We start from the raw sequence: 15,767 nt of genomic DNA on the forward strand, positions 1-15,767 counted from the left end.
TACAGAGGTTGCACAGGTGTTCCAACTTCTCCAGGATGACACATCAATACGTGCCATTGCCAGAAGGTTTGCTGTGTCTCCCAGCACAGTTGCAAGGGCATGGAGGAGATTCCAGGAGACAGACAGTTATTCTAGGAGAGCTGGACAGGGCCGTAGAAGGTCCTTAACCCATCAGCACGACCGGTATCTGGTCCTTTGGGGAAGAAGGCATAGGTTGAGCACTGCCAGAGTCCTACAAAATGACCTCCAGCAGGCCACTGGTGTGAATGTCTCTGACCAAACAATCAGAAACGGACCGTGTCCCTCTGGGACATTATATTTTGGTCTATACGAAGCCACCAGGTTGCACCTCAGACTGTGCAGGAGCTCAGTGATGCTCAGTGGGGCAATACAAACTACTGAGTACGATTTTGAGTTGCTACATTAACATTTCGGCAAAATGGAATTGCCTGACGCATCATTTTTTCACTTTGATTTTCGGGGTGTCTTTGAATTCAGCCCTCTGTAGGTTGATAATTTTTAGTTCCATCAAACGATGTGGCATCCTTCCGTTCCTAAGAAGATCTGTTGTGTTTTCAAAGTGTCCCTTAAATTTTTTGAGCAGTTTATATATACAGTAGATAGATCGATATAGATATATACTGTATATAAAATGTGCTTGTAATAGAAAACAATGCCATAGACTAGTGTAAAGAGCTATTAAGAAGATTTTAGTACATTACAGATAATTCATTACATATGGATGACAAGAGACTTCAGTAAAAGATGACAACTTTTACAGATGTGAAAGTTGGGGGTGCGTATTCAAATGCCGTAATAATATATGCCACAAAGAAGCATAAAATGGGGGAGCAGGCCTCAAAAAGCCACACAAAAGGGCAGACTTGGCTCAGGCTTTAAAGTTTCAAAAGTCAAATTGAGAGAAAGAGAAACCATTAATCCATTTTGCTAAATGAAAACAAAGTTTGAATATTTTAAATTTGTGCTCAAAGGAATTCAAGAAGGAGGATCAAAGGTAATGCAGAAACAAATGAACCAAAAATAAGACAATCAAAAAAGAAACATGATTCAAAAAGAAACATGATTCAGACATGATAACTTCAATGGATAAAAAGGCCAGAAAGTTCAAAGATCAAAAACTAAAGAATTCAAATAAGAATCAAAAATTAACCACGATCAATGCTGAAGCTGCTTCGATATCAGCAGCTTTTCCTGAACTTTTTCAGAGCTATTTTTTTTCCTGTTTTAGCCCAAGGCGGAAAATGTTTTTCCAAAAAACTCTGTTTATTGAAAAGCACATAAAACAGTGTTTCACAAATAAATCAACATAAACTATTTATGACAAACGTCCCTGTGTTTTATGTTCCATGAGTCTGTTCCCTATGTGAATTCACATACCTATTACACAGCATAGTCCTGCAAGGTACTGTATGATAACTTTAGAAGCAGCCAATGGTATGCATTGCCACATTACACTGCTTGCAGTATGTGTTACACTGGCACAGCTGTTTCGGGCATCTGTTGCTGCATACTGTGACTGTTCTGGCAGCTGGGCAAAGGGAGCTGGCAGTGGCAATCTTTGATCATCCATCTTTGCACAGCTAATGGCATACGTCTTTCGATCAGACATCTTTGTGCAGCTGTCTTCATACAGCCGACGGTGGCTGTCTTTGTGCAGCTGGCATCAGTTGAGAAGCCGTTATGGTTAGCAATCACAGTATGTAGCAACAGACACCTGAAACAGAGGTACCAGTGTAACACATACAGTACTGCAAACAAATACAGCCGAACTGTAACTTAACAGGTGGTTTCACTGATGTAACCCTAATTTGATTACCACCCACTACCCGCAGATGTTGATTAATGTCGACATCAGCCTCAACCCTATATGTTGACGTAAGTCGACACTCACCCTGAAAGAGTTAAATACAGGTTTGCGCGGTCCCCCAGCAGCATACCGTGGTGGCTCTGATTCCTTTGGCTCTATATACAAGAGACAGGGAGCTGAAAATAATAAAAAAAAAAGCTAATACAGTGGAATCTCGGTTTGCAAGCATAATTCATTCCGGAAACGTGCTCGCAATCCAAAGCACTCGTATATCAAAGCGAATTTCCCCATAAGAAATAATGGAAACTCAGATGATTCGTTCCACAACCCAAAACTATTCATATAAAAATGCTTAATACAAAATATAAAGTAAAGATACATAAAACAAATTAACCTGCACTTTACCTTTAAAAAGAATAATGCCTGGTGTGAGTGAGTTTCTAAACTCATGTGGGATTCCACCCAACGGGACGACACGCGGAAGAGTGTCCCAAAGCAATCGCAGCCTCCCAGCGCTATAGCAGTTTGCCGTATAAGCACATCCAAAAAGATCGCAGACATGCTATAAGCGCCTGCCGTCAATGGGTGATACAAGGAACATTATAAAGATCCCTCTACAATAAATAACAGCTCTGTTGCTGTTTCAAGCTGAATAAAGCTGGTGGTGTTAAAGTACTGAGACTCAGCTTTGTGTTTTGGGGCGCAAGATGGGGACTCGCACTTCACAGCACACACGTCTTGGCGCCAGCCACACACACACACACACACGCGCACACACACACACACAGTCACAATGCTTTAGTAAACAGTATACGCACTTACAGATGTTGACTATATGAGTGAAGCACACAGACTCAGATGGAGAATAGGAGATGAGAGAGAGAGAGAGATGCACACACACACACACACACACACACACACACACACGAGCGAGAGAGATAAGGAGAGAGAGAGAGATGCGCGCACAAGAGAGAGAGAAGAACCATCAGCTCAGTTGTGATCAGAAAAGGTCAGAGAGAGGTGAAACTCCATAATTCATTGGCAGAGCACTTGGTTACAGTTGGTCAACAATAGCATTTATTAAAATAATGTACCTGTTCTGACTTACAAATTCAACTTAAGTACAATCCTACAGTCCCTATCTCGTACGTAATCCAGGGACTGCCTGTAATCAATAAACACAATATTAAATTAACACAACACAGAAAGAACAAAACCCAAAACAGAATTAATAACAAAGTGCAGAAAGTTTTAATTAACTAACAATAAAAAGTCTAAATAGACAAGATGTAAACCTGAGCTAAGGCAACAACCCTGGAGTGGCATAACAACTGCCAGGACTTAACAACCTAAACTGATGGGTTGTGATGGCAGGCAGGACGGCATTGGCAGACTCGAGTGTTTCACCAACATACAGTATCTCATATTCATAGTATTGAAAATAATTTTGAAATTGTTAATTCAGTTAACCAGCTCAGTGAATTAATCTCCATTCATTGTTGTTCTGAATCAATGTACTTTACAATGTAATTAATTATTTTTGACAGAATTATAATTTTTACCTTGTAAACCAAGGCTACTTTTTTCTTTTATTCTTTGCTAGACTAATGGTAGCTTTCAAAGTTGCTTAGCTATTTTATTGAATTTGAAATACAATTAACTTTTTACTTGTTTATAAAGCTACTGATGGGGATGAAGGAGGAGGTGATGAAGATGATGCTGATGGAGGAGGAGGAGCTGGAGCTGGAGGTAGAGGTGGCTTGGGTGGCATGTCTGGAGGTCAGTCAAACACCCAACTGCAAAGGAGGCTTGGCAAAGGCAAGAAAAATCGTCGCATCCTCTCCAACAAACCTCAGGACTTTCAGGTAAAAGAAAAAAACAGTGTAGAAGTGTTTGAGAAACTTTAAAAAAAAAATGGTCTAAATGAAAATCAATATGGCAGTAAAAAATATATTTTTAATGTGTGTGAAATAACGCAACTAAAAGTATTTTTCGTATGTTATCTGTCAGATTCGTGTTCGTGTCATCGAAGGAAGGCAGATTCCAGGAAACAACATTAAACCTGTGGTCAAGGTTAATGTGTGCAATCAGACCCACAGAACAAGGATTCGGAGAGGAAACAATCCATTCTTTGATGAGGTAAAAGGAAAAAAGAATAATTTTACAAAGACTGGTTAAGAAAAGACCATTTTGTAAATTTGTAAAATTTTTTGTTAATGTACAGTAAATATACTGTATACAATTATACAAAATGCTGTAGTTGTAATGCTAGACACAGTGCTTGGTAATTTCTTAAGATATTCTAATTACAATACTTAGTGGAAAATAACAAAAAACAATATTTCTTTTATTTGTTTCTGAAAAGAAATGAAACTTTTAAGTAAGCTGGTTAAGCCCACACTTTAAACCCACTTTGCTAATGCTTTCAGAAGTGTTTGGTTTTCTTATCACATTAAGGTAATAATACCCTTTGCAGGCTTGCTTGCTTACTAACCCACAGCTCTCTGCGATTTACTTGGAGTAGTGACGAAATTTAGTAGAAAAGGAATGGCTTAGGCCCAAGAGACATTGCTTTAACCTCAGCTCTTTTTTTTCTTTTTTCAAACAACTCCTGCAGTGGCATTTATGTATTTTAATGATCTGTTTATGTTATAACCACTGGGTGAGTGTTGAACAAACTAAAACACAGATTTCGATCCTTAATAACTGAAAAGTGTGTAATAAAAATCATTTAAAGGATAATATAGCAATAGAACAAAGGTTTTTTTTATTTAAATTAGATCAAAATCCTAGTCTGACCAGGTATAGAGAAAAATTCTATAAATACTGTCCGTGTGGTTGGCTTTTCTGGCTCTACAGTAACCTTTCCTCAAATGAATAGAGCAGGGATCCTTTTGGTAATTTAAGTCTTAGGTGGACTTGCTGTTTTTTTTTGTTTTTTTTTAACAGCAGAAAGTGAACTGGCCTACGCAGATCTAGTGCTTTGTCTATATTAGTCCATTGTAACATGAATGGAAGGAATGAACCTATCTTTAACAGTGTTCTCACTAGGCTGACAAAGGTTCTAGAGAATTCGAGTTCCCTTCTGGGTGTATGCTTCTGAATACACTTTTGGCCCTTTGATGAAAAGAGAGAAGGACATGCTCAGATGCATCTAGGGTTTCCCATCTTTTCCTTTCCATGACTTTGATCAAAATGTATACTTCACAGTAAGGCAGGCCAAACTGTCACAATGTTCACACACTAGGTTTATTATTTTTTTGTATAGCCCTTAAAATTTAGAATTATTTAATTGTACTTCAAGTTTTGGTTTCTCAACAGAGATTCTGGTACTACTTCTTAAAGCAGGATTTCTTAAACTTTTTTTTTTGTGTGTGTGTGTGACCCAGTCTTGCCCTTTTTTGTGTCTTCAACGTCCATTCTTTGTTAAAAGCGTGGACAATCATCAGTGCGGGATGGGAACTCCTTATAAAATCGCAATTTATCGTCAGTGGGTTTTTTTTTTTACACAGATAATCGAGGGCAATTGTCAGAGCAGTAGCAATTGCTTAATCAATCTATTGGTAATCCGCTTTGCAAACCATCTGTAACCCTTTACCATTAAACTGAACAGTAATTTGTGACCCTTAATTAATCTCTTAATTAAATCCTAGACTCTTTTACCCTGTAAAAATCAATAGTCTGTTATTGCGTGAAATTAACTCCTAACTGTCATTTCAGTGTCAGAAGTTCAATGTCAGAGGATGAAGTATTCTTACTGGCAGGTGTTTGGTTTTAAATTTGAATAACAATGCTAGAATCGTGTAATTGATTCGTTTTAATTTTTGATAAAGGTGACACAATAACCCTCTGAGCAGATATTTTCTCTGTCTATGCTTTCAAACATATTACAGTCTTAATATTCCTACCATTTATTTTCTGTGATATGGATGGTTCAACACAATATTGTGTGACTGCCACCATGCTCCAGAGTTCAGAGATCAGATATTCCTCTATGTATTGTCTGTATTCACTCTGCAAGTTCTCCATATATACATGTGATTTTATATTTTTTTTTAGTCGGGAAATCAACCCTTAGTTAAATTCTGCCTTGCACTCCAGGATAGTCCCCCTACTGTACTGTGTTAGAATAAGTGGGTATCTAAAATGTATTTGTACATTATGAATAAAATTCACACTTCCATTTTAAGTCAATACATCTTAAAAATGCAAAAAGAACGGAAAATGAAGAAGTTTATTAGTTTCCTTGTTCGGCACAATAGCATCCATATTGGATTTCCAGTTCTCTTCGTGTCGGTTTGGGGAAACAAGAGCAACACAACGTGCAGGTGTACAAGCTGGTGAGATGGAGATTGGAGTCACCCCAAACTGCCTGGAAAATCAAAGTAATGCAAATAACTACCTTCAACGTGATGTCCGAGAGGAGGCAGATCAAGTGGTCATCTGCAAACATGACTTTACTGTGGAATAAATTTGAAGATGGTGTCAACCAGATTCTTGAAGCTATAGAGCAAAGGGACACCATTATGATGATGATGATCATCATCATGCTTGCTGTGTGGTTTGGAGAGGAATAGATGAAGGAAGCTTGAACATCATACTCAAAGAATCAAAGGGCTGTAAGGATCTGTAACATCAGGAAGGAGATGAATGCTTTAACTGCAATGTACAAGCAAACAGGAGAAGAGGGTTGTAGTGGCTTGGCTCCACTTAAGCACGTTTAGTCTCGCTGAAGCCAGATATATAATACATACGTCTGGAGACAACCACATTTGAACTTTGCTTCACACAGGGCAGGAACAATTAGACAACTCATGGAGTTTCTCATTTCTAAACCAATCCCTTGCCTTATGAAAGTGGCGCTCAAAGTAAAGGGTTGTGATTTTGAATAGCAAAGATTTGAGTTGTGCTTGTTAATCTGGTCGGAGATACAGCAAGCTTCTTTTTTTGATGAACAGTCTACAGTTGAAAAGTCTAAAAAAAAAAATCTAGACATATAAATATGTCGTGTGCAGAGAGCACATTGCATGTTTAAAAATTAAACATGACCTGACGCAAAAACCTTTCTGTAGCATGAGATCATGCATTGATATTTCACAGCATCAATATGCAAATGGTAAACATAAGCAATATGTTGTCACAGGTGCCATGTGTGCTCTCTGCTGTTCACCGTTATGACGATAGTGTAGACGTAGATGTAAGCTTGAAAGATTTGGTAGCTATATTAATGAAAATATGAATTGCAAAATATACATTTGAAACAAACGTTGTGTCACACTCTGTGAAAAGGACATCCATTATGAAAGCTGATAATGAAGAATCACAGGAGATGTAGATTTCAGTACTCAAAACACCTGAATCAACAAATCTGACTTATAACACCAGTAAAACATGGACAAGGCTACACAACATCCACCTTCTGACTGCACGTCTAAACAAATAACTAAAGAAATGTAATATTCCTGTCTAACTGGAAATGCAAACATGCCATGAAAAAATCGCTATGGCGTTTTAACATAGTGTATATCCATAGACCACAAAGCTTATCTTAACTCTATTTTGCTGTTAAGTCATATAGTAATGCAATAGTCAAAATGACAGAAGGATAACATACAGTGCATCCGGAAAGTATTCACAGCGCATCACTTTTTCCACATTTTGTTATGTTACAGCCTTATTCCAAAATGGATTCATTTCTTTTTTTACAGCCTTAAGTCTTTTTCAATGTGATGCCACAAGCTTGGCACACCTATCCTTGGCCAGTTTCGTCCATTCCTCTTTACAGCACCTCTCAAGCTCCATCAGGTTGGATGGGAAACGTTGGTGCACAGCCATTTTAAGATCTCTCCAGAGATGTTCAATTGGATTCAAGTCTGGGCTCTGGCTGGGCCACTCAAGGACATTCACAGAGTTGTCCTGAAGCCACTTCTTTGATATCTTGGCTGTGTGCTTAGGGTCGTTGTCCTGCTGAAAGATGAGCAGGTTTTCATCCAGGATGTCTCTGTACATTGCTGCAGTCATCTTTCCCATTATCCTGACTAGTCTTCCAGTTCCTGCCGCTGAAAAACATCCCCACAGCATGACGCTGCCACCACCATGCTTCACTGTAGGAATGGTATTGGCTTGGTGATGAGCGGTGCCTGGTTTCCTCCAAATGTGTGACGCCTGGCATTTATACTAAAGAGTTCAATCTTTGTCTCATTAGACCAGAGAATTTTGTTTCTCATGGTCTGAGAGTCCTTCAGGAGCCTTTTGGCAAACTCCAGACGGGCTGCCATGTGCATTTTACTAAAGAGTGGCTTCCGTCTGGCCACTCCACCATACAGGCCTGATTGGTGGATTGCTGCAGAGATTGTTGTCCTTCTGGAAGGTTCTCCTCTCTCCACAGAGGACCTCTGGAGCTCTGACAGAGTGACCATCGGGTTCTTGGTCACCTCCCTGACTAAGGCCCTTCTCCCCCGATCGCTCAGTTTAGATGGCCGGCCAGCTCTAGGAAGAGACCTGGTGGTTTCGAACTTCTTCCACTTATGGATGATGGAGGCCACTGTGCTCATTGGGACCTTCAAAGCAGCAGAAATTTTTCTGTAACCTTCCCCAGATTTGTGCCTCGAGACAATCCTGTCCCAGAGGTCTACAGACAATTCCTTTGACTTCATGCTTGGTTTGTGCTCTGACGTGAACTGTTAACTGTGGGACCTTACATAGACAGGTGTGTGCCTTTCCAAATCATGTCCAATCAACTGAATTTACCACAGGTGGAGTCCAATTAAGCTGCAGAAACATCTCAAGGATGATCAGGGGAAACAGGATGCACCTGAGCTCAATTTTGAGCTTCATGGGAAAGGCTGTGAATACTTATGTACATGTGCTTTCTCAATTTTTTTATTTTTAATAAATTTGCAAAAACCTCAAGTAAACTTTTTTCACGTTGTCATTATGGGGTGTTGTGTGTAGAATTCTGAGGAAAAAAATAATTTAATCCATTTTGGAATAAGGCTGTAACATAACAAAATGTGGAAAAAGTGATGCGCTGTGAATACTTTCTGTATGCACTGTAGGAGACAGAGGCACTTCTCAAACGTGAGGAACCCAGTAGCTGTGGTGGTCTGCATGTATTTGTCTGTGTGTCTTTACTGTTGCAAAGCTCATTATAACATGCATATTAATTATTTAGCTTCAGTTACCTTGTGTTAGTAAGCTCCTGAATGGATGCCATCAGTTTTTACTTTTAAATTCTCTCTTGGCGTCAAGTCTTTACTTCAGTAACTTTTGCTTTATCTCTGTGAAACCCTGGTGACACACGGACTGGAGGAATTAGGTTTGGGTTTCTTAGCAAGTAACCCTGTGGGGGTAGCCTTTGAAGCACACATTTCAACTCTGTTCATTACACACTTTTTAATAGGTTGTCCCCAGACATGTAGTCTCGTTTGATGATCACATCTGGCTCCATGGAACTTTTGCATGCTTTTCATAATAAGATCAGGATTATCTGGCAATCAGAGAGGTATCGAAGATGTTGCCATGACAGACCCCATAAGAATGCTGCCTTCATTGACAGTCCCTTCAAGTTTACCCAATGGGCTTTTTTGCCAAAAATGAAGTGGCATACTTGATTGCTGTAGGGAAGTGATGGATCACAATCTGAAGCAGATATACAATGACCCAGAAAGGGGTAGGCCCCTGAGCCAGAAGTGTAGTTCAACACGCTAGAACTGCAGTTGAAAAAAATCAGAGAGGTTGTCAGTAAAGTGTGAGAAGGTTTCTGCTTCAGACCCTTGTGGCACATCTTAGATGCACAAATATTGGGCCAAATTCTTGTTGCGACATAAAACATTTTTATCAATACAACATAATGCTAACTTTACTCATGTTTTTTTTCCTTTATACAGGTGTTTTTCTACAATGTCAATATGATGCCATCTGACCTTTTTGATGAAAACATTACTTTAAGGGTAAGGTTCTGTTCATTCTTGTTTATTTTCAACATTGTTTTTCTGCCTTGCTTTTAATATTTTCATCTGAGAAAATTGTATAAAATTCCCTTCATGTAGGTTTATGATTCATTTTCTCTACGAGCTGACAGCCTTATGGGCGAATTCAAGGTATGTATTTAATGCTTATTCCTGAACTGTACCATGTGACTACTTTCACAATGAAAAAGTCCTTGGGTGTTGATGAGTAGTTGGTGCCAGTAGTGATGTCATTTGTGCATAAGAGCGAGCATGAACCGCAATCAGGATGGAGGGCTTCATGAACGATGTGTTTAAAGTCTATGCCGTATCTACGATAGTGATGTACAATAGGTTGTGACCATAAAGATATGTAATGGCAGTCATAAGAGCTCTTGAATTCCAATGGTCTTGTGTTGATGCCAACATTCAAAGTGAAGATAAAATGAGAGAAAGCGAAAGTAGGAACTGAATGAAAATTCCAGAAGGTGAATACAGATAAGATCAAAGTGAAGTTTGGAGGTGAAGGGGTGGATTTATGGTTGAGCTGTAAAGCTGAAAAGCAGCATAGGATTCAGAAAATGTGCTCATACATTGTGTAGTGGTTTAAGGATTGGTCTGAATATGATAAACATGACTTTTATTTGTCAGAGGGGTGCCACATAAAAGGAAGGTACTAAGGACATTTAAAAATTAAAGTACACCATTCAAGCAATAACTAAAATTTCTAAAATATTCCAAATCTCTCATCCAGATACTTTTTAAAAGTGGGCAGGGTTTCTACTTCAACTGCTGAGTATGTAGTTTGTTCCAGGTTCCCACCACATCTTCTGGCTTCTATCTTGACTAAACATCCACTTAGCGTTCATTGGTGTCCTTATTGAATGAATCCTGCTGGAGTGAACTGATTGATGCCTTTGAGAATTATTAACACTCAAGGAGAAATTGCATGTTGTGCTCTGGCCGTGAATGGATAAAATTGACTGTATGATGAAGGGGATGGGGCTGACGATAAGAACATGAGTTTTTCCATTAAGAATGCACAAAACTATAGCAAGCAGAGAGAAAAGAAACGGGTAAACCAAGATAATAGCCATTAAAATTGGTGGTGCTTTTTGAAAGAGAACTATTATACAGTACAATCTGTAACATTTTATGACACGGCTTTCTTTATGTTTGCATGGCATACTTTACCTTAATATAAATGCGTTTTTATTGTTGAAATTTGCTTATTATGCGTTGCCGAAAGGCATTCCCAGATAAGAAGGATCGCTATCCCTAATTAGTTCTAAAAAGTGATTTACTCCTTTAACATTAGAGGTTTAAAATTAAAATTTGACTGTACCGTTTTGTACTTTTAAAATGTACTTTTATATGCAACAGCATTGCATTTGTATATCTTTAAGTGAGTGTGTTCAATTTGTATTTTTAATAGCTTACTAACAATATAAACATTCCATTTTTTCCCTTGTAGATTGATGTTGGTTATGTTTATGATGAACCAGGTATGGCAGTTGTTTTAAATTTCTTAATATAATTAAGACCACATTGTTACATTTTATATCATTACTTATAAATATACCATTACTTGCCCCAAATAAGTATGGTGTTATCCTCAAACTAGCCTGGCCTATCCATTTCCCCTCCTCTAAATCACAGCACACAGGACACTTCACCTTTTCACCGTTTTTTCCCTGCTGTCTCCCAAACCCCTGCTCCAGTTATTTGATTAGTCTGTGAATGTTTTGATGTCTGCTCTGGGCTTCAGGGATCAGAGTTGAATGTGTGGAACATGCATTTAACTCATTTATAGTACATTGTGTAGATGCTTGCAGGTGAGAAATTTTCCTATTGTCATTCAGACTCTAATTGTGTCTTCCATCCATGGAAGGATATCATGTGATCAATTGGTAGCTTTTAAAACACAGAAAGTACAGCTGAATTAATTTTAAACTGGAGACCAAGTCATGGTGTTACTATCTGTTGCACTAACATGCGATGTCTATCATTTGTGAGGTACACATTCAATATGTACTCTTTGTCACACTTTCTGTGGTTAAACTAAAACATTTCCTTTGAATTAAAGCCATTAATTTCCTCAAAGATGGATAGATAGATGATAGATAGGTAATATTAATTTGTCCAGAGTATGTCTTTTTGGAATTATTTTTACTGTCCTATCTGAACAACAGATTAGTTTGTTTAAATTAAAAAAATACAAATGACAGCCTTAAGGCTTATTCACTAAAGTGACCAGCATGTGACCCCCTCATTTCATTTTAAATGAAGACAAAAGTCCAATTTTCATAAATGTTCATCGTACCTGTGCCTATTAAATGCCCCATCAGTAAACCACATGCTTTTAACAATCACATGCATCGGTAGGTTAATCTCATTAACTCTGTCTTTAGCGTTTTTTTTATTAACTATTTGTGCTACCTGTCTTAAGATGAATTGATATGTCACTAATCAATGTAGATCTTAGTGTTAACGTGTGTAGTTCATCATGCAATGCATATGCCTCTGTTATATGCCAACTAGTTTGGAATTCATTAAAGCAGTGTTAAATGTTTGTGATGCACCATCTATTGGAATCACAAATGCAATGCATTTTATTACTAAAACTAATTGTGATGCTTCATCTGTTGGGAGACAGAGACATAGCAGCTAGATGGACACACATACACTTATCCTTTTATTATGGTGGATATGGCCCCAAATTCCTGCACATGTCATTGTTGAGAAGTCTTGTGCTTATGTCTTTTTTGTTTCTTACCAATTAAAATTTGAAAGTCTCAATTTTTATCCCATCTACTTCCTTGATGTTATTTCCAGATTGATTTTAACTTTTCTTAATTAAAGCTGTTGGAATTACACACTTTTAGGTAGCTTTGTCTTGAGAGTTTTTTGAGTATATAAATTCAGTGCTTTTACTAGTGACTGTTTATTCTGTGACTTTCTTTTATGAAGGACATGCTGTCCTCAGAAAGTGGCTGCTGCTAAATGATCCAGAGGATGCTACTTCAGGAGCAAAGGGTTACCTCAAAGTCAGCATGTTTGTTGTTGGGACTGGAGATGAACCACCGGTAATGTTAATTTCTTTTCTCCCCCTTTTTAGTTAATAAATTCCAGGTCAAGCTATAATGACATTATGCACTGTGGAGTTGTGCCTCATTGTAGACCGTCCAAACATGATAGAAGTGCTTTTTGTGACACCTAAAGGACCCCCTGTATTTTGCTGAGTTTCATAATTTGTAATAAACCAGCATCCAAACAGTCTGTCAGAACACACAGTACAAAGAAAAATAATTAGTCTGGATGCTGAACAATCTGTACACTAAATAGAGCAACAGGCCAGTTAATACCAATGACATTCCTCCATTAACATGGGTCATTTGCTTGATTATATTTTTTACTTCTGCTGTTCACATAATTTTGGTCACACGTCTGATTAGCTTAATATTAATGTAGTAACGCTCCATCCATTCTTCCATCCACTGTCTGAGTTTTCAAGATGCTAGCAGGAACTCGCTTGCCTGGTTAAGTTGCAAGTGCTCACAACAACACATGCACACATCCTTGATAGAAGTGCATGGCTTTTAACTTGGTGAGAAAAAGAGTGATGTTCTAATACGTGTATATAAAACGCAAATTTTAGCTGAATTTCTTTCTGACACCAGATACAATGTATTTATTTTATGACCACAAATCAGTTGCTAGCTATTGTCTCTCAAACAGGTGGAGCAAAAGACTGGGGATGAAGATCAGGAGGATATTGAGAGTAATTTGTTGCTGCCTGCTGGTGTCACATTGAGATGGGTCACGTTTACTTTGAAGGTCTACAGAGCTGAAGATATTCCTCAGAGTATGTAATCCTTAGTATGAGGAGTTTACCTTAGGCAGGCATGCCATTACATGGTCATATCTGTTCCAGTTTTTGTCATGCATGATTTATGTTTACACTGCCAGGTTGTTGTTTTTTCCAATACAGAAACTCCAAGTGACATGACACTTAATTCCTCCTAACTTCTTTTATCACAGATGTTGATTTTGACTGTAGCTCTGGTTTGGTTCATTTCACAGAATCAGCTCTGCTCCTTTTCTCTCTCTTTTGTTCTAATGTATAAAGTCACTTTCAAACTGACATGAGTTTTATTTTTACCCTTACTTTCTAGTAACCTGTGGAAATAATTTTGATATGGAAAGAAAATGACTTAATTATGTTTTTGCAGTGGATGATGCATTTGTCCAAAGTGTAAAAGAACTATTTGGAGCTGATAGTGATAAGAAGAATCTTGTAGATCCATTTGTGGAAGTTTGCTTTGCTGGCAAAAAAGTAAGAATACAAGTTTTTTGCTCCTATTATTTATTTATAAAATATTATTCTGGGGATCACAGTGGTATAGTGGTTTGTATGGCTGCCTCACATTTTCAAGGACTTTGAATTTTAGCCCAGTCACATTTTGTGTGGAGCCTACATGTGGACACAAGGAGAACACAAGTCTGCTCCAAGATCCTTCAATGGACTGGCTAAATTGTGTGAGTGTGTCCTGTTATGGAGTAAATTCTCAGTCAAGTCTGTTTCCTGCCTTACACCTAACGCTATCAGGACAGACTCTTGAGTCAGGCTATTTTGAAATGGAATAAGTGTGTTGAGAAAATTTGTGGATATTCTAATTGCCGACTTGAATTTTTAGGATCTTAGTAGAGGCATTCATTCTTTAACAAAATAACAGTTTTAAACATACTAAATCCAATTTGGGTTACTGGGGAAACCCCATGCAGACATTGGGGCGAACATGCAAGCAAAATTTCCTGGATCAGGGTACCAGGGTACTGTTCTTTCTTTCTTTCTTTCTTTCTTTCTTTAGACAGACTTTGTCAGCATTTACGGTGCATGGAGGCACATTTGGAGAAATGGTTGCCTCCTAAAAACTGCCTTGTAAAATACTTTGTACAACAGTCTCCAAACTAAAGATGTACAGGGAGATTCACTCGGAAGAGGCAACGAATATTCTATAATAATAACTCTCGCTAGGACAAAGTAATCTGAACAAAATAACATGCAATGTGCGCTCCTCAGTATGTGGAGCTTTGAACAAGCTGAGATGTCCCTGTGTCGGAGCGATGAAGTAGGCACAGGACAGCCGTCACAACATTTAAACTCCATTTACATACCGCCAGTACCTCTTCATTGAGTCACTTGACTTCTCATCAGGTGGTGTTGTACAGTATTGAGCAGCACACCTTTATGGTGTAAACCTGTTGGGTCACCAATTCATTTAAGCGTTGTCAGAATCAACTGGATGATCGGGAGTTAATGGAAGGTTACTAACAGCAGGATGGAGCAACATGTCACTCATTGGCAAGGAGCATGGCAGAAACTGAGTTCTTCTTTGACAACAGGGTAATTTCAAAGGGGCTTTGGCCACCACGGTCGCTGGATCTGACACCACCAGACTTCTTCCTTATGGATATGCTCAAAGGAAAAGTCTATCGGAACAAGCCTCGCATTGTGGAAGATTTAATGCAAAACATCCAAAGTGAAATAGCTGCTATTCCCCCTGAGACGCTTGCCGATACGTTCAGGAACATGGAGTCCCTGAAAACGAAAACCACTTCTAGCATTGCATGTCATGCAATTGATTACACGTACGTCAAGGTATATAGCGCATTTTTTTGGTTCAGATTGCTTCATCCTGGCAGGAGTTACAACATAATATTTGGGGCCTCTTTTGATTGAATCTCCCTGTATTTATATCACTTTTAAAAATATAACTGTTTCTTTTCTCATTTTTAGTTAATGGTTACTGCAATGAAGTATGGTGGTTTTAAGTGGAATTTCTAGGTCAGGCTGAAGTGCTGCTTTTTACCATGGAGGGTAACAAAACACTCTCAAAATCAGTTTAAGCCGGTTCAAATTTTGGTGGGCTGAAGTCCACTCATACACACATTCACCTGCTAATTAATCCAACACACACATTTTTGTG

General features: G+C 38.4%; 1 protein-coding gene across 5 annotated transcripts in view; it reads left to right on the forward strand.

Annotated features, from left to right (window-relative positions):
• Window positions 1-15,767, forward strand: part of LOC120541024 (myoferlin-like) — a 152,689-nt gene that overhangs the window by 70,141 nt on the left and 66,781 nt on the right. For all 5 annotated transcript variants that reach the window (XM_039772264.1, XM_039772294.1, XM_039772274.1 and 2 more), the window contains exons 6-13: window positions 3,509-3,693; window positions 3,839-3,967; window positions 9,718-9,780; window positions 9,880-9,930; window positions 11,252-11,282; window positions 12,748-12,863; window positions 13,516-13,642; window positions 14,010-14,113. In XM_039772264.1, the coding sequence (XP_039628198.1) occupies window positions 3,509-3,693; window positions 3,839-3,967; window positions 9,718-9,780; window positions 9,880-9,930; window positions 11,252-11,282; window positions 12,748-12,863; window positions 13,516-13,642; window positions 14,010-14,113 (806 nt within the window). The remainder of the gene's footprint in view (window positions 1-3,508; window positions 3,694-3,838; window positions 3,968-9,717; window positions 9,781-9,879; window positions 9,931-11,251; window positions 11,283-12,747; window positions 12,864-13,515; window positions 13,643-14,009; window positions 14,114-15,767) is intronic.

Source organism: Polypterus senegalus, chromosome 1 (genome assembly GCF_016835505.1).
Source record: "Polypterus senegalus isolate Bchr_013 chromosome 1, ASM1683550v1, whole genome shotgun sequence".
NCBI classification, from domain to species: Eukaryota; Metazoa; Chordata; class Cladistia; order Polypteriformes; family Polypteridae; genus Polypterus; species Polypterus senegalus.